This window comes from Macaca thibetana, chromosome X, assembly GCF_024542745.1.
Source record: "Macaca thibetana thibetana isolate TM-01 chromosome X, ASM2454274v1, whole genome shotgun sequence".
Lineage (NCBI taxonomy): Eukaryota > Metazoa > Chordata > Mammalia > Primates > Cercopithecidae > Macaca > Macaca thibetana.
The window spans coordinates 21389007-21412971 of record NC_065598.1 but is presented as its reverse complement, the minus strand read 5'-3'; the positions used below and the strand labels follow the sequence as shown (position 1 = coordinate 21412971).

The 23965-nt window shown below is 39.2% G+C and overlaps 2 protein-coding genes across 2 annotated transcripts in view; one reads left to right on the top strand and one right to left on the bottom strand.

Moving 5' to 3' along the window:
- The window catches only part of SMS (spermine synthase), an 863947-nt gene that overhangs the window by 243491 nt on the left and 596491 nt on the right, over nt 1–23965 (bottom strand). The window lies entirely within an intron of this gene.
- The window catches only part of SMPX (small muscle protein X-linked), a 52643-nt gene continuing 35479 nt past the window's right edge, over nt 6802–23965 (top strand). Inside the window, exons 1-3 of the mRNA XM_050775129.1 lie at nt 6802–7161; nt 10791–10847; nt 21262–21348. Of these exons, the coding sequence (XP_050631086.1) occupies nt 10803–10847; nt 21262–21348 (132 nt within the window). The 5' untranslated portion in view covers nt 6802–7161; nt 10791–10802. The remainder of the gene's footprint in view (nt 7162–10790; nt 10848–21261; nt 21349–23965) is intronic.

The following is a 23965-nucleotide window of genomic DNA, read 5'->3' as shown; positions in this document are numbered from 1 at the left end:
TGGAAAAGGTTCTGGTAGTTCCTGAAAAGATTAAACAGTTGCCGTATTACCCAGCAATTCTACTCCCAAGCATTTACCTAAGAGAACTGAAAACATGTTCACAGAAAAACTTGTACATGAATGTTCATAGCAGCACTATTCATGTTTGCCCAAAAGTAGATACAACCCAAATATCTCTCAACTGATGAGTGGATAAACAGAACGTAGCATACCACACAATGCATTATTCAGCCATGAAAGGGAATGAAGTCCTGATGCATACTACCACATGGATGAACCTTGAAAATATTATGCTAAATGAAAGAAGCCAAACACAAAAGGCCACATATTGTATGATTCCATTTATATGAAACGTCCAGAACAGGCAAATCCATAAAGAGAATGCAGATGAGTTTTGCCAGGGGAAGGAGGAAATGGGGAGTACTCATGGGTAGGGGGATTATTTCGGGGATGATGAAAATGTTCTAGAATTAGATAGTGGTGATCAATGCACAACTTTGTGAATGTGCTAAAAACCAATGAACTGTATACTTTATGCCTTCTAAGGGTGATTTTTTTTAGTATGCACATGTTATTTTTTTTTAAAGCATTGAATCTTAAGATGGAGAAGGTACCTCCTCACATGCCAAAGAATAAGTAAGAAGCTGGTTCCCAGAGGCCATAACAAATCCTTCTATGCAGTGATAATGAGAAAGGTGGCTTCTGAGGCACTGGGGACTAAGGGGATGTGGAACAGCAGAGCAGGACTGTGGATGACCTATGAGATACATCTCTCTGTGGGAACCCCTAGCGAGATATAAGGAAGGAGAGTGGAAGTCCTGCCATTTGGCTCATGGAGGGATAGTGCATCACCCACTTGGAGACACACCTTCAAAGTGACTCCTACAGGTGCCACAAAATTATGGTGCCTAGGAGACATTTGAGTCATATTATTTAGCTCCAATCATAGTTAATGCCAGAACACATAAAAATAAATCATTTGGTTGTAGAATTATTGGGCAACGTGCCTTTAGTGACAATGATAATCCATTTATAATCTATAATACCACATGTACATCATGCCTAATACAAAGGGCCCACTGCAGTTATAATTGATTCAAGATGATAATACTGCATAGAGAAATGGGGATTTAGGCATAGGTGAGAGAAAAACAGGAAACAACAATATTGGTAAAAAAACAAAGGATAAAATTATCCTTGGTTGGTATCATTCTAATGATCATATTTTAATCACCTGTATTTTATCTGATAGTAAATTTACTGAAATCCATATCCTCTCTAACTTTCTTGTTCCTAAAAGCTACTGGCCTTGGGAGGGTGGGTAGTGCCATTACCTGATGCTATAATATAGAGAACTGCAACCAATTCCTCAGTCAGAAAGCATCTATCTCATTAGTTGGGTCTTACCAATATTGTGATGTGTTTTATTTTTATTGTTATCAACTGATTATGCCTTATGAAATTTTGACTCTACTCTGATAGATGTTATGGAAAAATTTGAATTATTTTCTGCCAAAGCTGGAGATCTGGCCTGGCCAAGCGAAGCTGTGGGCCAGATGGGGGTGAGGTAGACAGGGTGGGCCACACTTGCACATCACTCTTTTTTTTTGACAGCTGAAATCCTTTATTACATTTTTGTGATGAAATACTTCAAACATACAGAAAATTACACACAAAATAACAAAATGGCACCCATATACTCACAACTCAGTCCTTCCAAAGTCTAATATTTTGCCTTAGTTTAAATTATTTTGAGGATATTAGATATAATGGAAACTATTAAAGTTATTTATGAAATCCTCTTGCTCCCTCTTCTTTCCCAGGGATGATCACTTTTAAAATATTGTGCTTACTTTCTTGCAAGTTTTTACATTGTTAACTCTTTTTGAATTCAGTGTGTGTATGTGTACATTTTAAATTCAGTTTGATTTTGAAATGTATAAATGTATCTTTTTTGATACATGTTGCTCTGGCTCACTTTTTTGATTATTTGGATTCAATCAAATGAATAAATCATTATTTATTCTCTGTTGATAGGCATTTAGATTGTTTTCAGATTTTTTCACTATTATAAGCAATACTGCAATGAATATTCTGTTATCTGTCTTCTTGTACACACTTGCCAAAAATTACAAATACTGGCCAAATCATGAAACTGGTCAAAAGATATGCACAACTTTAGCTTCATAAAATATTGAGAAATTATCCTCCAAAGTAGTTGTATGAGTTTATGCTTCCATTATTAATGCATAAGAGTATCAATTTCTTTAAAGATAATGACAACAAATTTTTTTTCCTACCTTGCACATCAGTCTTTTTAAAGGTGCCAGCATCTGCTGGGGAAGGAGGGATGTCATCACGCAGCATGCAACCCAGGGGACAAACCTTGTCACCTGCTCTCCTGGATTAAAAACAGACATTGATTTGATCACAGTCATCCTGTTAGAATTCAAATTGAATATAGAAGTAAATATTATGGGAAAAGTGTTTTCATTAGATCATAGCTAGTTTCTTTTTCATAATTTTTTCTTCCTAGCTAACCATTCTTTATTTGTTATTTTTTATTCTCTTTGTCAGCCTGTAATGTTTTTTGGAGGTTACATGTTTATACATAATGGTACAAAGAGTTATCTATTAATGTAATATGGTTTATTTTACTCTTTGCCCAAACTGTAGGTAGGCCTAAGATTGAGTATAACCAAGCAAAGACAAACCCAAAAGAAGCCTGTAATTTGGGGCACATGCCAAGAGGGCATTCACAGATGGGACAATGGTATGAGCAGCCTGGCTCCTCCTGTTGGTTTGTGCATGGAGGAATAGGGGAAACACATGAAATTTGGAGCCTGCAGACCTAGATTAGAGTTTTGACTAAGCCACTTCCTAGGCATGTGACTTGACCTTTTCCAGTGTGTTTTGTCATTTATAAAATAGAGATAGACAAACAATACCTGCTTCATAAGGTGGTGAGAATTAAATGAGATTGTGTGTGTGGAAGCACATTTTCCATTAAAGCTCTGTATGTGTGTGCACGTTTTGTCTGTGTCACTGCTGTTTCCTTTCTTCTTCATTGCTAAGAGCATCCCAATTTTATATGGGACATTTGATCTTAGCTAATCATTTCTATTCCATCCACCTGCTTCCATTTATTTCTTTTCTTAGCCTCCTTTGCAGCCATGAGACCCAGTTCCAGCCAAAGAGATGTAAGGGGAAGTCAGCTTGGGGCTTCTGGGAAAGAGTTTCCTCCTTGGGAAGAAAAGCCCCTTTTCCCATCATCACTGCTATTCCTTCTTGTTTGGATGCTTGTAAAATGTCCTAACACTTGGAGCTGTGGCAGCCATCTTGGGAACACACGTTAAGAAGCATGAGGATGAAAAGCTGACTTGTTGAGGGTGGCAGAGTAGATCCACCTTCCCAAAGAGGATCTGGGAAGAGCCCGACAGTTTTTGACTTTGTAGAATTTCTGAACCAGCCCATAACTACCTTCCTTTAAGTTCCTAGGTTTGTGAGATGATTAAATGACTGTTGATTGAGCCACTGCTAGTTAGGTTTTCTGTTACTTGCAAGCAGATGCATCCTGTTACCATATTTGTATGTGCTTATGTGGGGCATACAGATGAGTGTGGTTCCTTGAGGGCACTGTGGTATAACAGGAAAGAGCAGTAACTTTGAAAGTCAAAAGCTGGGGATAACTGGCTCTGAAATGACAGTCTGAGCCTTGGCTTACTGATCGATAAAATTGGAAGAATGCCACTGAACCCACAGGGCTGCTGGGAGGACTAAATAAAATAATACAAATGAAAGCACTTTGCAACTGAGCAAGGGTTCTATACATGTAAGATGTTGTTAGATATCCTGCTCTTTGACCATAGGGGAGGAGGGGTGAAGGCATGCAGGTAGGAATGACTTAAGTGAATTTTGATTTTGTCAACACCCCCCCAACCATACCCCTCTTTGTGATCTCCACTGAAATATGCCCAAAGGACTCAGGCTACCCCCTCAATGCCCAGTACCCCCAGCTCTCCATTTTTCATACTTTAAGGCTATGTTTTTCCAACTTCTCCTCCTATCTCAATCCTCTCAAAAAGAAATGGACTCATCTTGTGCCCCATCCCTTCAGGCCCAGTTAATTGTCACTCACCAACCTGGTATGTGTTGGTGTGTGTCAGAGACTTCTTCTGTTACCCTTGTCAAACAACATGTGTTTTTTTTGTTTATTTGTTTGTTTTTTGAGGCAGAGTCTCGCTCTGTTGCCCAGGCTGGAGTGCAGTGGCATGATCTTGGCTCACTGCAACCTCCGTCTCCCAGGTTCAAGCGATTCTCATGCCTCAGCCTCCCAAGTAGCTGGGATTACAGATGTGCACCACCATGCCCAGCTAATTTTTGTAATTTTTTTTTAGTAGAGATGGGGTTTCACCATGTTGGCCAGGCCAGTCTCGAACTCCTGACCTCAAGTGGCCTGCCTGCCTCGGCCTCCCAAAGTGCTGGGATTACAGGCGTGAGCCACCGCACCCAGCCAGCATGTGTCTTTTTATGGAGTCTTAAATCAATAACCTGACAACAGGAGTAGAAATTTCAGGCTATTGCAAGAAGTCAAGGAAAAGCACTTGGCTTCTTGGTGCCTCTTGGAGACCCAACTGGGAGAGCTGCTCAGCTCACAACTATTCCCCTTTCTGGGAAGGACCTAATGCACAGGTATGTACCCCAATGGCCTCCTCTATGCTCGGTAACCTTGCTACTAACCAGGAGTGCGGTATTGACTCAGGCTGGGGCAACCAGAGCCCTGAGGTCTTTAAAATTGGAGCTGCAGAAATAGATTCATCATTCTCTAGTGAGGTCCGAGTTCTTGGTTCTGGTAATTGATGAGGTTCACCTGCACCCCTGCCCTTCCTCTTGCAATATGAAACCTGCCTAATAAATTATTTTTTCTTAGTTTGGGTTGCCTCAACTCCAAATGCTGAGACAAGGACTTGGTTGCAGGTGATCTACTTGGGGGATGATCCCAGATAATGCAAGCGGGGGAAGTGAGGGAAAAGAGGAAGCCAATAAGGGTATATTAATGAGCAAATCCCCATGGTGGGCAGCTGGGGCTTGGTCCTGCTGGGGACCTCTGGGAAACTGTAGATCACACCTCAGAATCTTCCGACCACAGGATGAGGAAGTGGGGACGTCTATCGCTCGACTTCCATTCCCATTGGTTGAGGCTTGTCCCTAGGGGTGTTTTTTCCTGGCACTTATGGGTTATGTCTCCTGCTTCTGGATGATATGCAGAGCCCCAGTGTAGAGAAAAAGAGAGAGGTGTGAAGCTGACAGTGTACTGGAAGCTGCCTACAGCTACAGAACTCAGGTGGACAAAAGTGATACTGAGAAAGACATTGACCGTCTGCCACACCCCTCCTGGCTTAAATTAGTTCCCTTTGGGTTACTGTGACTTATGACCAACAGAGCCCTGGTTATGCATCTCACCTTAGTTTTTCCCACAGAGGCAGCCACACTCATATTGGGCCAGCTCTGTGTACAAGGCATTTCTGCCAGGAGCAGTTTCCTCAATGTATACACCATCACTGGGGCAAAAGGACTGTGGCAAAATGCATGGGCTAACTTCAGCACAAGGGGCCAAAAATGGCTCATTGTTGGTCCATGGAGTGATGCCATCATTTGTCTGGTGAAGAGCTCTGAACACACAGAAGTAGCAAAACACTTGGAGAAATATTAAGGTGCTCACTATATTCTCTTCTCCAGTGTATAAATAACTCACTTTTGGCACCATGTGATCTCAAAGGATGATGTCTAAACTGAATTTTAAAGATACAATTCTTTTGAATAGCACATGAACAGAACTTAATGGTGAACCCCAATCTAAAATGAACCAAAATTATCTGTTGACCTCCTAAACTCCCAGAAAGTTGGTTTTCCTTTTACAGTTCTGAAAAAAGCCAACTACTTCCATCTGGAATGCATTCAGCTACAGGGAACAGAAGCCTGATGTCTAGGGTTCCTACAAATTGGAGCTTTTTTTCCTCATGTAACAAGAAGACTGGTAAGCAATGATTGCTGGTAATATAGTTCAGTGGCTTGACCATACTGTCAAGAACTCAGACATGGAGCTCACTTCCACAGTGGATGGATTTTAAGTCTCTCCACTCTGTTTAATGCTTCTACTGAAGTACAACTCTATGTAAAGGTAATTTCAGAGACTGGAGAGGTTAAAAAAAATTAAAAGTAGTGTTAAAAATAATGAGCATATATCTTAGGATTTGGAAGTTTTCTCTTTAAAAAATGTTTTGCCTTGTACCTGCTCCTGGCCCTTGTCATATTTAAAATAGACATTTCTTCTTTGTTCTGTTGTCTCATGTGCTCTAGGGTCAAAATCTTTGTCACTAGTAGAGGCAGTAGAGCAGAGTGGGCAGGGCTCTGGGCCCTGGAAGCTCACCAGCCTGTCGGTCTTGGACCATTTTTGACCTACAAAAAGGGCAATGTCATATAGTTCAACTTAATAGGATAATTATCATTATTTGGTGACTATTTGTTGAGTACTTATTATTAAGTAACTTTAACAGCTCCCAAGTGACCAAGCTAGGATTCAAGCCCTGTTTAATGTCAGTACCCCTGCTGAGAGGCATGGTGCCATGCTGACACCCCCCCCCCCCACAATTTTTATTGAATGCTCATCTTCTGGCATCCAGGTAATAAAGCTAAAGATAGACTTTTCCTACTTTTTGAACTTTGCTATACCCCCTCAGAATATATGAGAAAATGCAGCCAGCATCTTCTGGAAGATTAGGAGGGCACGTAAGATACCATAGCCACCTCCCGGCTGACATTTGAGCCCTGCTTTCCGCACGGTCAAGCCTTTTGGAGGCAGCCAGCGTATGGCTTGTATCAAACTCTATATTTAGGAAGAACAACTGTGAGCTATGACAGGAATTCTCTTTAACACTTAGCCTTAACGGTTTAAGTTCCCCTCCAGCCCCGAGCCAGGAGCAGCTCTCAATACTGGGAGAGGCACAGAGCACTTGAGCTATTTCAGCCACATGAAAAGCATCGGAATTGAGATCGCAGCTCAGAGGACACCGGGCACCCCTTCCACCTTCCAAGAGCTTTATATTCTTGCATCTGGCTGCCTGGGACTTTCCTTAGGCAGTAAACAAATACATAAAGCAGGTAAGCAGAAGGACCCAGCTCCCGGCAACTGGGTTTTCTAAAGGAAATTTCCTTGATACCTAACTTGAAGTGACTACTTTTAACTTTGTAGGCTTGTAACCAGTGAGTATAGCTTCCTTGTAAATTCATTTTTCATTGGTGGTATTGCTGATTCTGTTTATAAATTGTGAGGGGTGAGGGTGCTGAAAGAATATTGAACTAGGCAAATACTGAAGGGCAGTTTTCATCGATAGTGGCAATAATAAAATGTCCACAGTCTAGAAATTATAACTGTGACCTTGAAGCTGTGCTGGCCAGGATTAGTCGGTCAGCTGCAGATTGATTGAAGCCCCAAGCCAAGAAATCATCAGAATTTGGGCCAGAGAAAAGCTATAATGCTAATTCTTTGATTCACCAAAATGCAAATTATTGCCAGAGTTTTTATACAGTACAAGTTTAAAAGGATTTTCTCCTTTCCCTAAGCACCAGGCTTGGTCTTAATGATAAAGTTCTATCAATGATAGAACCATCTTTTAAAATCTTCACTTCGGTCACAGTATTCCCATACTCAGCAGGGTAGAGGGCAGCACTCACTGTCCCTTTCTATGTGGGCACCAGGTTCTGAAGCATGAGAACACTAAGAGTACCTCTTTCCTCTCAGCATATTTAAAGCAGAGTGAATAAGGAGTTAGTCAGTTCAGACAGCTGAACATCTTTCTACACCCTTCTCAGGAATTATTTTTAGCTACAGGACAGAAGATAATTCCCTTTGAGATGGAGCTTTACCCACTTATTCGACCTTTAAAAAGAACAAACAAAGCTCTTATCTCTGAATAGTGATTGATTTTCCTCTGAATCCCTTCTTATTAAATGAGTGATATTACTATTGACAAATTTTTAGTAAGTCAAAGAGTTCTATTTAGAAGTCAGATATTAGGTGCTACCCAATCAAAGACAAGTAGGGATATATCAGGTGACTCAGCATACAGACCATTAATGGTCCCCACCGACTTAAAGAACTGCCAGGAAAACTCAGCGGTGCTCAGCTGGCAAGCGTTTTCATTATATTATAGGCTTTGTAAAAGTCAGTATATGCCTTGTCAAACTTTCCATGTTTCAAAACTTTAGCCAGAATCAGGAGACATAGTAATTGAGTGCTGTAAAGAGTACCTCTTTGGATGAAAAGCGGTGGCCCTCATGGGAGTGGAGTGTGTATCTAAGGCATAGTTTTCTTTTCTTGGTCCGGGGACGAAGCATGCAGATGAAGAAGGAAGGTGTGTTCCACACTCTACATCTCTGATAGAGGTGACTGCATGGCCAGAGAAACAGGGAACACTGTCTATTTTTATTCATCAGTATGCTTTGCCCTGATTTCTCTGAAAATAATGAGGACAGCAGGAACTGCTGCTGAACTGATTTACACAAATGTTATCCAGCCTGTTTGTGAGGAATGAGAGTTGGGATCTGACCAGCTTTTTATAGATGTCTCTTTCAAAGATTGACATGCATGTTAAGAGATTTGTATGCAAATTAGAATATACCAAAATTGTACAGGAGACAAGGCCCATTCATTCTTGAGGTTCAGAGGTTCACACAAAAGCAGCAATCCAGTAGTAAGTTAAATCAGTCCATTGAAAATATAAAATTGGTTTTTTAAAAAAATACAGTATAACATTCACTAATTTTAAAAAATATTTCAACTTGCTATTGTCATAACATAAAGAAATTTTCTAATCCCTGTTTCAAATTGATGTACAATAACTTTTTGGACAAGTTCCCAAGTGATAGTTAAACTTTAGTTATACACACACAGAGAATACCATATGCTAAGATATTTAAAGTTCTGTGAAAATTATTGCTTTGTATGACTTCTAACAGCTTTTGAGGAATAAAAACATTAAAAATTAAGCCACCAAGCTTTTCTTTTTGGAATTAAGCTGTGTGTCCTAGATCCACAAATTAAAAATCCTTCATTTCTTTATGACGCTGCAGGAAAGACAGCAATCTATTTGAAGCATATCATAGAGAAAAATGTATCCTTGACTGTTCCATTTGTTGTTGCTTTTTAATTTTGTAACCATATTAAAAATAATTCTACCTAGACCCTTATGCGTGGAGGCTAAATCTATATGTTACAAAGACATTCAGGTGAAACTTTTAAAAAAGAGTCCTATTGTTTTCATGTATGTGGCTCCAAAAACTATATATTTGGATGCCCTGAGTATAGAGGTTTTTAAAAAATATGGAATTGTTTAACTTCACATAATAGAGCCTAAGACTTTGGAGATTTCAAAAAACTTTTTTTCACAGAGTTCTTTTCAGATCTTTTATCTCTACAGGTGTTGGGGAACATACCTATAAAAATTATTACTCTGAACTTAAAGCTGGAGATGAGTACAGCACTCCAAAGTCATTAGCTATGGATGATGGTAATAAACAATAAATATTTGCATCATGCTTTACAGTTCACAAGGTCTTTTCAGGAGCATGTATGTCATATGGATTCTTACCACAACCTGTGAAGCAGGTAAAATTTAAAGAAGAGGAAATGGGCTTAGAAATATTGAGTGACATTGCCCAGGTTACACAAGATGTGTGGCAAATGCCAACACTACTTTTTGCATTCTTTTACTCACCAGTGAACACATCACTTACACCAGTCCATAGACCTCGATCAACCTGTTTTACAGTTTGGGTTTAAAACACAGCATGCTTTGAATTCAATGAATTTTTAATTTTTCAGTTGGTCCTGCTGACATTTAATAGGCCAAGCTACAAAAACAGGCCAGAGCTGGGCCATTCCCTTCTCCCCTATCTCCAGTAAGTTGCATCCCACATCCCCTAATGTGCTGTAGTCACTGTGCTCTAAATCAGGTCTCACATGCTTAAAGAAAGCAAAAGTCCTTTGGGAAGGAAGCACTTCTACATCTTGAGGATTTGATATGGTCATGTGTAAGTCTTCCTTGCCTCCTAGAAAGAAAAGTTTACAGGTGAGGCTTGCTGTCTGCCTGTTTACAGAGCCTGGGCTCTGTATGAGGCACCTGGTTGAAAGCATAGGGTAGGGGCACACACAGCAGGAGATGGGACCTACGTCCTCAGAGCATCTCCTAGGTTGCTGGGCAGAACAGATACTGCACAGCAAGTAGAGAGCATTGCAGCAGTTAAGGAAGTGGTACAGGCCATTTCTTTTTGGGTGTTCAACAAAGAGGAGGCACTCCCAATGAACTATAGCAGCCCTGGCAATTATGAATTCAGATTAAAAGTTCAGTTTCAAGCCAAGAACTTCAGAGGCCCAGAACAAAGGTGTTTTATTCCCACAATCTCTTTGCTTTGCTGCTCTTGGCAGAAGGTCAGGAGGGCAGGGAAGGAGATGATAGCACCTTTCAAGTTTCTGATAGTGTATCATTAGCATCAGGGGCGAGGCGTCTCACCATTTCTCCTCCTGAATGATTTATCCTGGTGCTCTAGTGTTCCCTCACCCGAGGCATTAGGAAGGAGAGTCTCTTAGTAACTTTGGAAACTGAGACTGAAAGAATATATGGCCAGTGAAAGGGGTGACTGCCCAGTTGAATCATGAGTTAAATTCTAATTTATCAAGACTGAGAATCTGAATGTTGCCACCTCTAACAGTTTCTTACTTGTTTTTTTAGGGATAAGACTGCATGAATATGTCGAAACAGCCAGTTTCCAATGTTAGAGCCATCCAGGTAAGTAGGTATATTTGTATTTTAACAACAGCTCTGCAACTTCTTGCCTGATTGCTTAGTAAGTCATATTTCTGGTGATTGTTCACTCCTAGCTCATGATGAACTTCAGGAAGAAAATAAAGTTCTTCGTAAGATTTGTAAGGTACAATTGAGAAAGGATATAAAACCATTTAGGTACAACTGAGACAGGAGAAGTAAGCTATTTTTGTTTAATTGTTCTGAATTATAAGACAATCAGTCTATAAGTGAGAATTAAATTATCTTCTAAAAAATGTAGTGTGTATGTTTTTTGATATGTTTTTGATGTGTTCATTGATAGAGGATATATTCAATTTTATTTTTAATTTCCAATTGATATGTGCACAAACAGATGAGTCACAGTTTGTTGACTCATCTGTTTGAAATATATCTTTCTTTAAATAATATCCTTTTGTAGTTAAGTGTTCTTCCCAGGGCTTGGGTATTTATCTTTTAAAATTCACATGTTATTCGTTCTCCACATGCCCTCCAGCAAACAAATTCCTTGGTTGTTTAAACTGACTTAAGTGTCACCCACAAAAAGGGAAGGAGGAAGCAGGCATTTGGAAACAAAAATACAATTATGAAAATAACTTTCAGTATTTGTTTTTACTCAATACTTAATTTGTTATTTCTCTTAAGGGCTCTGTATTTGACTCTCAAGGGGCTTCCACCCTGAAACTCTGGGCACAATGCTTTATTGTAAAATTCCATCTTTCCATCAACATGGAGCCTGTCTGTGCTTTCTCCAAAGGAACTTTTTCCTTGGACTTTTCTGAATACTGCAGGTCATGTGGCAGTTCCTGAATATTTTAGGCCTGATGTACTATCACAACAGAAACACAATCATAAATGGTTGACTGTATTATGGAGGGCTGTGCTTGTGGCCAGGTTGTAAACACGTCATCAAGGGGTTTAGAAATCCTAGCAAACACCACTGATAGAGGTAAGTGGAAGGACAGATCTTTACTTGTCACGATTAATACAGATCCTTAAATTGAAGAGGTTCTTAAGTGGCAGGATGTACAACAACCTCTGGAAACATGTCATTGAACAAACCACCAAGGAAGGGCCTATGCATTTGGCAAGATTCCACTCTGCATTGTCACATCCAGCCCTCTGGTGTCTACCTAGTGAGCCTCTGACTTCCCTGACAGTGGTAGTGGAATTATATTTTGTCTCCCAGACCTGTGGACATCCTTGAGCCTTTGAATCTTCTCTTTTACCCAGTGTAGAAGCAGTTAGTAGCATGGGCTCTGAAACTATATTACTGGGGTCCTTAATCCATCCTGGACTGGTGTAAGATCATGGGAAAATTACTCTCCCTAATTGACCTCTCTGCGCCTCTATTTCCACATCTGTAAAATGGAGATAAAATAATAGTATTCACTTCCTAGGGCTACATGTATAAAATGCTTAAAACAGCATAATAGGCCGGCCGCAGTGGTTCATGCCTGTAATCCCAGCACTTTGGGAGGCTGAGGTGGGCGGATCATGAGGTCAGGAGATCAAGACCATCCTGGCTAACACAGTGAAATCCTGTCTCTACTAAAAATACAAAAAATTAGCCAGGCATTGTGGCACACACCTGTAGTCCCAGCTACTCAGGAGGCTGAGGCAGGAGAATCGCTTGAACCTGGGAGGCAGAGGTTGCTGTGAGCCGAGATTGTGCCACTGTACTTCAGCCTGGGCAACAGAGTGAGACTCCATCTAAAAAAGAAAAAAACAAAAAAACAAACAAAAAACAAACAGCATAGTAAGCACACATTGAGTGTCAACCATTATTAGAATTATTATCATCATTCAGGAATACTTTATGTTAAAGTTGTGAGAAGTAATATCTTTTAATCACTGAATTTGAACCTCTGGAAGTGCTAAACATAAAAATTCCTTTTTATTTTTTCAGGACACAAAAACAGTCTTCTCTCGGGCTGCCTTTTTTCCCTCTTACTTTTAAAACGGAAAGTGTGTTGGTTTTTCTTCCTTAATGGTCCCTGGCCTCCCTCAAATCCACACTGAAAATTCACTAGCATTTTATTTACTAATTTTGACCTTGATATATTTTTAGATTTGTAATATTTTGAAAGCTGCGACTGACTGTTCTCAGTAGCCATTATTATATCGCATTACAAAAGATCCATCCATTCTGCCAACAAAGGCAATACAGCGGTTCCTTATAGATGTGGTATTGCCTCTCTCGATATATTTTATGCCACACAAAAGGCCCAATTTAATGCACCTTCAAATGAAATATTATTTCTTGTGGGTAAATAGGATCAGCACTATCTGATATTTTCCTATTATCTTTGCATTAACCTTAAGTAGGGTACATGAAATAAAATATGAACATGGTTACACCATACACAATGGTTTATAGTAGGGACATTATCTAGATTAGTCTTGTCTGGAACAAATAGAAGCCCTGATTAATAAGGGACTCTCCTCACTGTAAATACCATTTAAAGCTCTGAAATGTTCTACTCCATACCTTCTAGTCACTTATTTTTATTAGGATTTTATCTCCAATTCAGTTCATTTGTTATTTCCTGAGTGCATAATATGTGCCAGGCACTGTGCTAAGTGTAGGGTATACACAAAGATGAATTGATCTCTGATCCATGTGTTTGAGGCGCTCAAGGTCTCCAGTACTTACTAGCTGCAAGACTTTGGGAAAGTTATTTAGCCTCTTTGTGCCTCAGTTTCCTCATCTATCAAGAGAAGAATTAGTAACAGTCTTTATCTCATAGGATTACTATGAAGTTTAAATGAATTTAATGCTTGTCAATACTCAGCTCAGTGCCTGGCTCACCGTAATTGCTTAATAAATATTAGCTATTATCATCATTCACCACCATCATCTACTTCAACAGCTCCCAAAGTGTGTTCCTTGGCATGCTAGTTTTATGGGATGCTGTTATAGATTAGAGGCTAATATGGTTTAATGTTTGAAAATTTTTCTCAGAGTCCATAACTTGCGAATGGCATCAAGTTATTTCTAAGAGGGCAGAAACATATGCAATGTTTTCTAAACATATGGGACCTTTTCAGTGACTATCTTACAAGATAGTGTTTTGCAGTGCAAACTTCTAGAAACAATGACTTAGATTTCTAGTGTGTCTGGCTTGGGTGAATTTAAGTTACTTTTGACCATAGTTTGAACAGTCAGGCATTTCAGGAGTTGAATTAATACACCTCCAGACAACATGGAGTCAAACAGTTACAAATCTTTGCAATGTTAGTTCACCTTTAGTCCACCTTTCTGTAAAATGGGGGCAATCATACTACTTAATAGGGTTATTATAATGAATAGACAAAATAATCTATGGCAAGTGCCTGGTTTATTGTATACAAATTCCTTCAGAGATGGGCCTTCTAACTATCCAAATAATGCATGGAATGGCCTTGGCTTTGTCTTCAACTTATTCTATCTCCTCTGTACACCAGAATAAGAGGGAGGCCAGAACCAGAACCACCCTTACAGGAGGTAGACAGTAGTCTTTCACATCCACACTGAAGAAGAGATGACTTTTGAATTGTAAAGGGATTCTAAGCCTACACTTCTCTTTAGTTCTATTAGTTAAATCTCTGCCAGGGGCATAAAAATATCCTGAAAGAATCAGTTGATTCTTTCTTAGCCTGGAGAGGGCCTTTGTCCCCTAAGCAGCTGATAAAGTTCTATGCCAGAGGTTGACAAATCTTTTATATAAAGGACCAGATAATAAATATTTTAGGCTTTGTGAGTTGTTTGGTCTGTTCCTGCTACTGAGCTCTGCTGTTGTACCACAAAAGCAGCCATAGGCAGTATGTAAATGAATGACTGTGGCTATGTCCCAGTGAAACTTTATTTACAAAATCAGGTGGTGGACTGGATTTGGCCTGTGGGCTCTAGATTGCCAACTCCAGTTCTGGTCTCTCCAGGCTGATTCTTACAACCCCATTGTTGGTGGGAATTGAGCTGCAACCAAGGTAACATCAGCACACTCTGCATATTGGGTCCTCTCCTTCAAATGAAAGAATTTGACATGACAGGTGGTGGCGAAAGCTAGAACTGCTGGAACCTAATCCCATCAGCGATCTGTTTGGTGACTCTCTCTAATGAGACCAAGTGACACCAGCCACTGGCAGCACCTGCCTGTCCTTTCTCCTGAACACACCCACTTTGGGAACCACCACAGGCCTCCTTAGGGCCCCAATTCACACAGAGCCAATCTTCTCTGGATTGTCACTGATCCTTTCTCTCCACCGTTAATGAAAGTAAGCTGAGTATTATTTGTCCTCTTCCATGAGATCTGAGAACTTCATGGCTAACCAGAAAGAGTCCTGTGCCCCAGTCTTAGCTCTACTGTGTAAATTCACACCCCTGGTCCTTGTGATCTTCAAAGGGAGAGGCTTCAGTTAAATGACTTCTAATCTCTGTCCAGCTTGTAAGTCTGTGAACTTCTTGAGAATAACTTCTAAGGTTTATTATCAGGATGACAATAACAGTTTCAGTTTATTCAAGGTTTACCATATACCTGGCCCAGTGCAGTGGGATTTCCATGGATCATAATGTCAGGTCTAGAAAAGGGAAGTAACTCCCCCAGGATTATACAATTTGCAAGTAGGATAGTCAAGCCCTAACATCAATTATTCAGTCTGATCCCAAAGCTTGTGTTTGGAACCACTCTGCAATGCTGTCTTTACTTACTGTCCCCACCATTGCCACAGAGAGTAAGGCTGGAGGAGTGGGTATGGACCATCTTAAGGATAATCATAAGCAGCAAGGCTACTTGAGAGGCAATTACCGTTTTATGGATGCTGGGTGCCTCCCTTTTAAAGAACTCAATATTTAGAAACAGTGTCGGCATATAAGTGAAGAAGATAGTCTATACTGATTAAAGTCACCTTAAGAGTAAGTTGCCTTGGAGTTAAAAGTACAAAGTAAAGAGACTCAATGATAAACACGGTCCTGAAATTCAAACAACCATGGCTAAATCAATGTAAAGGCATTTGTAAAACTAAATCTAACTCATCATACATTTGAAAAAAATTATATGAGTCCTGCATCATTAGTGAGTGTGTGGCTTCTTTGCATGGGAAGTTTTCTGTTGCTACCCAATCTATGTGTAGAAGAGAAAGAGAATATTCTGACGCTCCATGTTTCAGTACTTCTTTCCTTTCCCCACTAGTTGTCATTGTTCTTCCACTCTCCTTTATCTAGGGCATAATGTGGAAGAAGAAAGCAGTTTCCATGGAAGATGAAAATATTTACAGATAGGCATTAAAGACTCTAAGTGTTTCCTGTGTAGGATTTCCAGTTTAAAAATGATTCCAAATATATGACAATCATTGGTATAGAGGAATAGACTATCACCATCCATTGTTAATCTGATAGATTAAAGCTAAAAATCATAATGATCATACATGCCTTCTTTCAATATTTTATATAAATTTAAAACATTAAAAATTAACTTTCATTTGCCATTTGTTTTAATGTAGAGACAAGGCCTTTTCTTTGATCATAGATCTACTGTTTCTTACATAAACCACTATAATACATTGTTTATGATTTCCAATGCTGGTTTCTTTTAAGTGTATTAAGAACTGGAATGTAGGAGTCTTACTCTCAAGTGGGTTCAGTATTACCTCCAGCTAATGACCATTGCGGCTCTGCCTAGCTCTACATTTGTGATATGAGGCAAAGCAGTCATACACTTGCAAAAAGATGTCATGTTTTTTTATGTTGACATCCAAAAGCACTTCAGAAATACAACCTACCCCTGACCAATTGTGCACATTATCTTAATAGCTGTACAGTATATTCTTGAAATCTGCCTTTCCCTGGATGATGAGATCACAGTTGAGTCATTCAGGAAATTATTGAAGAGAACAAAAAAGTGTTGAGAACAGAGCAAAAATAAAAACATTTTCAATGTGAAACATCATGGGTGAAGAACACTGGCAAAGTAGAAGTTTCTCAAAATTGTGTTGTGTGGGAAAGTTTTCCGTGTTTTGAATCTACTCCACATTTCAAGAATCCCTAAGCAGTTATGCATTCCAGTGATATAGAATTTTATTTTAAAATAAGTTGACTATATTTTAGTAGGTAGATATGTATGTGTCTCTCATTTTCTGTTAATATATCAAACAAGAATCTCATTTTCTAATCCGTTATGAAAAAACAAACCTCTTTCTGAAGTCTTCTGTAAAGATGCTATAAATCTCAAAATGTCATATCTTGCTCCGTTCAGAGAACGACTGAGAATAGGAAAGAGCAGAAAGAAATAATGCAAAATGCAACCCCGTAGAATTTCCTCTGCCCATACTACAGAAGAATGGCATGGGGGAGGCTATAGATTCTGGCAGGAGCTGCTGGAATCCTTTGAAAAGTAAAGATCGAATCAGTATGGGGTCATTTGAAACAAATAATGCATTGGGAGGAAACTCCAGAAGCCTCTGAACTGTTCAGAAAACTCACAGTGGGTTCAGAAAAGGAGAGACAGAGTGGGGACAAAAAGGGAGGGGGAGATAAGAGAACAATGGCTGTGGAAAGCAAAGTTCAATAGGAATTGCCAGTACCCAGCCGGCTGGCAGCTATCAGAATCCAACCCACTGGGGAAAGAAGATGTCATTCCATTGTAAGCTACACAGAAAGGGGTGTGGAGGAAATATTGTTTCCAGAATCCTCTGGGCTTAAAGCCCGGAGCCAAGCAAAGAGAACAATACAAATAATTAAGGGAGTAGTGGAATTAACTTACAGGGAATTCTTTCTACTTTTCTTCACCTAGTGAGATCAAGTGTAGTATTAATTTCACATCAGATAGGTCTTCTATCAGGGAACTGTATCCTATTCTGGCAAAAGATGATCTAGTGGATTTTTTTTTCCATTCCCAACTTGGAGGATGTAACAAATTATATATAGCTTGGGAAAGTGATGCACCAGGTCTGCTGCATCAGGGGCATATTTTTAAATCTCTAAAATGAATAAACCTCAAGGAGGGAAAAGAAATACAAAGGATTGCATTACAAAAGGAAAAAAAGAGACTGCTTCCTTTGCATTTACATAGAATCTGTGGGGAGAAGGAAGCCTAACCTAATATCAACTCTAGGTCATTGATGTTAAACATTTTCTGTTTGTTTATTCTTTCATAAAAGTTTAGCTTGTATTTTAAGCCTATTTTGAGTAGCAAATACCATACTCAATTTGTAGGTAGAAAAATTAGTCGCTGAGAAAGTATTTCATTTGTGTTTAAACACAGAGTAAGTCAGTGAAAGAGACAAAATATGACCCAATTTTCTGGCCAATGAAATAAAAACCGAGAGCTACAGATCTACATATTTTTATCAAATTCAAATTATAAGGAATTTTTCTTATGGCTATAATTTATTCTATGACTTGTCACTCAAAGATTACTGCCCTACAATTATACTAATGAAACATCTCTAATCGTCTTGTTAATAGTATAATGCATGCCTCAATTGACAAAGCACGCCTCTTATACTCCCTTATTGGTGCACATTATGATTCAATGTTCGACATATTTTCAGGCTGCTTTGGTTCCTGTCAATATCTGCTGTCAAAAAAAAAAAAAAAAAAAAAAAAACTCCATTTAGGTTTTTCTGATTTCTTGAGTGATGCTTTTAAAGAAGAAAAAGTGTCAAGTCGGTGAGTTAATGGCTCATTTTTCAATGTGGCTTTTCTTTGGTATCTATTATGAAATTATCCATTTTATGTGCCCCTTTTCAAAGGCCACTCTCAAAGTGTAAGTCTCCAATATCAGAGCTGCTTTAGAGAATTTTAGAGCTGGTGAGAGCTATTTTTGGCCACGTGAAAAGAGCTCTTTAGAGACGGGTTTGAGAGAGTGAGAAGGTCTGTCCCTAAAGTCAGGCAGCTTCAATTTGGAATCTTGCCTTTTCCTGGAACTATATGTATGACCTTGAGAGAATTAGCCTCTCCGAGGATTCATTTCTTCATCAGTAAAATGAAGATGATAACACTAACCTCAAAAGTTTGTTGTGAGGATGCAGGTATTTAAACCCTCTACCTCTGCCTGCTTTGCACTGTATATATTCTTACAGTACTTCATTTGAAGGAAGGAAGGGTTCCCTGGTTAAGACGTTTGAAAACCATTGACACAGCCTAACATTCATATTACAAATGGGGACAATGAGACCCAGAGCAGTTGTTAGTTTTTCAAGCACAGATAACTTGTGGCAACTGCTAGCATTAGGCTCTTTTCACTACTGTAAGCCACCCATGAAACATGGAGAGGCCACATGGGGGCACATCACTAAAATTAATCTCCAAACAGGAAAAGTAGTCATCTCATAACATGCCCTTCACAATATTATATTATTCTGGATGACCTTTACATGTCCCCTTACTAAAAACTACAATCTACTATAGAGCATATATACTTGATTAAATGAGTTAATTTAGCAATCAAGTCTTTCAGAAACAATATGATAACTTGAGCTCACTATTAGGAAGATGCCCCCTGTAGATGCTTAATAAATGGGTTGGGGTAGGGACAATTTAACTAAACTTTTAACTGGTTAACTTTCTCCCCAAATAATCCCTATATTGATTTTTCCCCTCTTTCATCCAAACTGTAGTGATGGAAATAGTTTATTGGTCCAATATGGATTATCTTCTGTATTATTTACACTGTCTTGATCTTCTTTATTCAGGCCCCTATGATATTTCATCCAATCTAAGACGCTGTCAATTGTAAAATACCATTATTTTACATCCTGCCAAAATAAAGCAAATGTGCCAACTAAAATTGTAGGACACTGCTGGTTGTAAGACACATTCTGACCAGAGATATTAAAAGAGATGCATCTTGGAATTCATGAAGTATGGCTCCATATTTGCCACCATATAAGACAAATCTTTCTCCTCTCTTATGCTCCCTCCTCCTCCCACTCTAGGCCACCTGGTATTTCCATTACACGTAAGAATAGCATAGAAAGCTCAGCCTTAGGTTTTTAAAATGCTTTTCTCTAAAGTTGTGCTGGGTTTATATTTTAACATATGTGGTACATACTGATTAAAAATACTCCTTGGCTTGTTGGTACTAGGAATGGCTCCACAATGATGTACCTCTCTGGTTACTTTCCACGAATACTTTGGATCTATTTCTTTCTGTGGTATCAGCATTATTCTAGTAAGGATGGGGTGTTTTAAAGCTCCTGGGTAGGAAAAGTCACCTCCTGCTTTGCTCCTGAAGGGAGCACAACACAGACTTGCCATGTTGCATGAACATGGACACTGGATGCTTCCTGTTTCATAGGGTTAATCATTCCCCTGGCAACAGAGCTTGTACCAGGCAGTTCCAAATGGGACTTACCACACTTCCTAATAACTTCCTTTGGTGTGGTGCCAAAATCATACAATGCATGTCATAAGATAAAAAAATACTTTGCTCCCTTTGTTCAGGCATCATTTACATGCATAACATCAAAACGAAATTTCAACTTTTCAAGCCCACATATCCAATTACTCATAAGGCAACACTTTATCTTCAGTGGAAAAATATTGTATTCTACTTTAAAATGGTATTTGATGGTTGTTTTATGTGAGTGATAATACTGGTTAAAGACATTTTTGATCTGCATTACATATTTTCACCATTTGACATCAAATAAGTATGGGAAAAATTCAAATTTACACATTATCTCACCAAGTTCAAATTACAGTGTCAATATATCCCTACCTAATTTAATGTTTAGAGGATGTCATGAAGGTATTTTATGTTTACCACTGATGGAGATTAGTATGTTATCAACATAAAAGAGAAGAGTCAATGAGTGGTGATACAAAGGGAGCTTGGCCAAGCACCCTCTTTACTCCTTACTGACCCACACAAGTACATGTTGGGAAAAAGGTAGAAGAGTGTCAATTTCAGAGACTAAAGCAATAAAGTGCAGGACATTATGGAAAGGAGGAGGTAGCTTAGGACGTGTAAATGTCTCCCCTCCCACGTGGTAAATTTGAAGGGACTGGAAGGGGGGCTAAGGTGTGGGATGACTTATGCAGATGCTCTTTCCTCCTTGCCTGTCATTATATGTTCCCTCCTTATCCCCAAGAGAGAAAAATAATATGCACCTCAGGAGGGCAACAGCCAGAACAAACTGTCTTCCAATTCTTCCATCCAACAAGAAATTGTAAAATCACTGCACAGACCTAAGCATGTATAATAAATGAAATCTGTAATAAATGTAATCTGTAATAAGTGGAAGTCAAATTTTCCTTTGCATATTTTTATGCTGTCATTACAGCAATTTTCCTGAGATAAAAAGCTTTGAAGATGTACTTTTCAGATGCATTTTTCTTCACAATGATTACTGTCTCAGAATGTCATTGCAATTTCTTACTTTTCTTGAGCTAAACCTACACTGTTTTCTCTTTTAGGCAAATATCAATATTCCAATGGGAGCCTTTCGACCAGGAGCAGGTCAACCCCCCAGAAGAAAAGAATGTACTCCTGAAGTGGAGGAGGTGAGGAAACCTCAGCTCTCAGAACACAGCAATGTTTTTCCTTTCTAAAATCTTCACCAGAGGGGGCAGAGGCAAGGCAAGGGCTGGCTCTCCAGGACAAGGGAGGGGGCAAATGACTGTGTGTCAAGGAATCACATACAGTATGTACGTTTCTTTAGTTGTCTTGCTTAGTCCACCCTGAAACGCACTGCCTCCTCCCTTCCCTTCAGCCAAATTTAAGTACTGTACCTGGCACCATTATTTGAAGGTACTGAGTTTAACTTCCAGTCTGTTGATTGACTGATTATTTGATTGATTGATTGTGTGTATGCGTGTGTGTGTGTGCACATGTGTGTGGTGGGGAGGATAAAGCCTCTGATAAGTTTTTGGTCTAGCAGTAGTCACTAGATTGGCAAGTTTTCACTTGGGATCATTTATCCAACTGAGCAGGATGTAATAATATTTAGTAGAGCTTCTGATAAGTGGGAATGCAGGAAGTAAGCACATTAAATTATTTGAGGATTCAAATAAACAACAAACAAACTCAATCTCTAAATGTTTCCTTTGAAAAGGGTACTTTGCAAGGGAGTCTATCAAGCCTCCATTTCTGTATTTTTCCTCTTTCTAATTCTTTACTTCTCCCCCAAATTCAAGTACCCAGTCTGCTAAATTGGAGGCTACAATTAATAATGAATGCCATAAAAAGGGAAGAGTTTCTTCCTCAGATGTTTTTATTTCTTACCCAATTGTAACTTTTCTGCTGAAACCTGGAAGGTCTGATTCTGAAAAAGATAGTGAAGGTTTTGGAATATTTTATCAGCATAAGACATGGAAAATGGAATCAAATAAAGCCACAAGGCACAGCAAACTATATTTCATCTTTTTAAAAAGGTAAAAAGGCTTTTAAACTTTACCAAGTGACATTTTTGGTATTTGTCCCAAAAGAATATCTATTACCATTTCAAAGGTTCCTAATAAAAGTTTGTTCTGCCTGTAACCTTTTTTCCTGTGAATATTCCTGATGTGGTCCTAAATTAGTGGTTCCAGTCTCCTATCAGTAGAAAGATAATTTTTGAAAGGAGCAGATGGAGTATTTGAGTGATATCATCAAGTGCTGGAATTGCAGCCACTAAGTCACTCTTGATGAATACAAATTTTGAACATATCAGTTGGAAAGACCTGGCCCTACTCTGCTTTTATAGTTACCTAATCTCAAGTTCTGGTGCTGTTAACTTTGCCATCAAGTTTACTCATGATCATGAGGTCTCCATCTGGGACTTGGGCCAAGCATTTCAGAGTCTGCGTCTGCAAAATAGGATCCCCTCCATTCCTCAGAGGGTCACTGTGAGGGAAGAGGCATGATATAATGGACATAGCATAGCCTAGTAGGTATTCCATAAACTATTTTTCATCACTTGATGTAATTATCCAATTTTCATGAAGCACTCCTGGGCCTATTGTTTTTGCATGTTGTAAGGAAAAGGCATGGGGAGGTAGAAGGGATGGCGGTGGAATTCTTCTATACCTTCATTTATCTGTAATTAGATTTTCTTTGCTTCCTGTGCTTCCTCTTAAACTGTGTCTGTCACTACCATGGCAATCAGTCGGAAGGTAGTTTGACCCACTTTTCTCACTAAATTGACTGATGTAACAGCTGTTTTGGAGGCTCACATTTCATTTTCCACCTGTGGTACAGATGGCCCCTGGTTCTTCTTTGTACAACTGGTACTTTCCTCCACACAAGTGTCTCAGGGGACTGGGGAAGCACTTTGCTCTCTCTTGCCTTGTATCTAATCTGATGGTTGCAGTGCATTCTAAAATAGACAAGAACTGATACAGCTTGGTTTGTGAACAACCACTTTATAATTAACCACATATACAAATGGCCAACTAGTATTTTTCATAGGATGGAGGGAGTGATGTATTCACAAAGATACAAAGACCCCAGGGATGTTTCTTTTTTCTTTTTGTCTTTCTTCCTTTTTTTTTTTTTTTTTTTTTTGGAGCAACTTATTGCCCAACAGATGGAGTGTTTCTTGAACTGTACCATACCTTTCTCATAGAGCTCATTGGGTAGGAGGGTGGAGCTAGGGATGGTATTTCTTTACCATAAAAGCAGAAATAAACTCTCAGGATTTGTGGAGTCTTGGGGAGGGAGTGGGATCTAATGATTCAGTCTCTGGCCTGGACCTCAGATTAAGTTTCTTAGGAAGACAACATTGTGAGGGGAGTAGTTAGACAGCTTGGCTTGGCCACAGGGTGGGTTAAGCAGGATTTTGCCAATTAGCTTCAGGCCCCAGCCACATTTTAAGGCATAGTTTGAAAGGGAAAATAAAATGTGGATTTGAAATAACATATACATCCACATTTATTATCATTATCTAGTTTGCAAACTTGGAATTGCTTAATTTTGTAGACTTAAAATTCGTTCATTGCCTAGCTTTGCATGAGGATAATTACTGTTTAGAGATCATAACATACCATCTCTGAACAGAACAGATCACCTCTATCACATTCAGTAGGTTCCTCATTTAAACTCAGAAGGATTTTTGATCCTGACACCCTCTCAGATGTGAAGAGGATGTTCCCCAGCAGGAAGCCAGAATGAATCTTTGGCTGTCTGCCAAGGCCTGTGAGC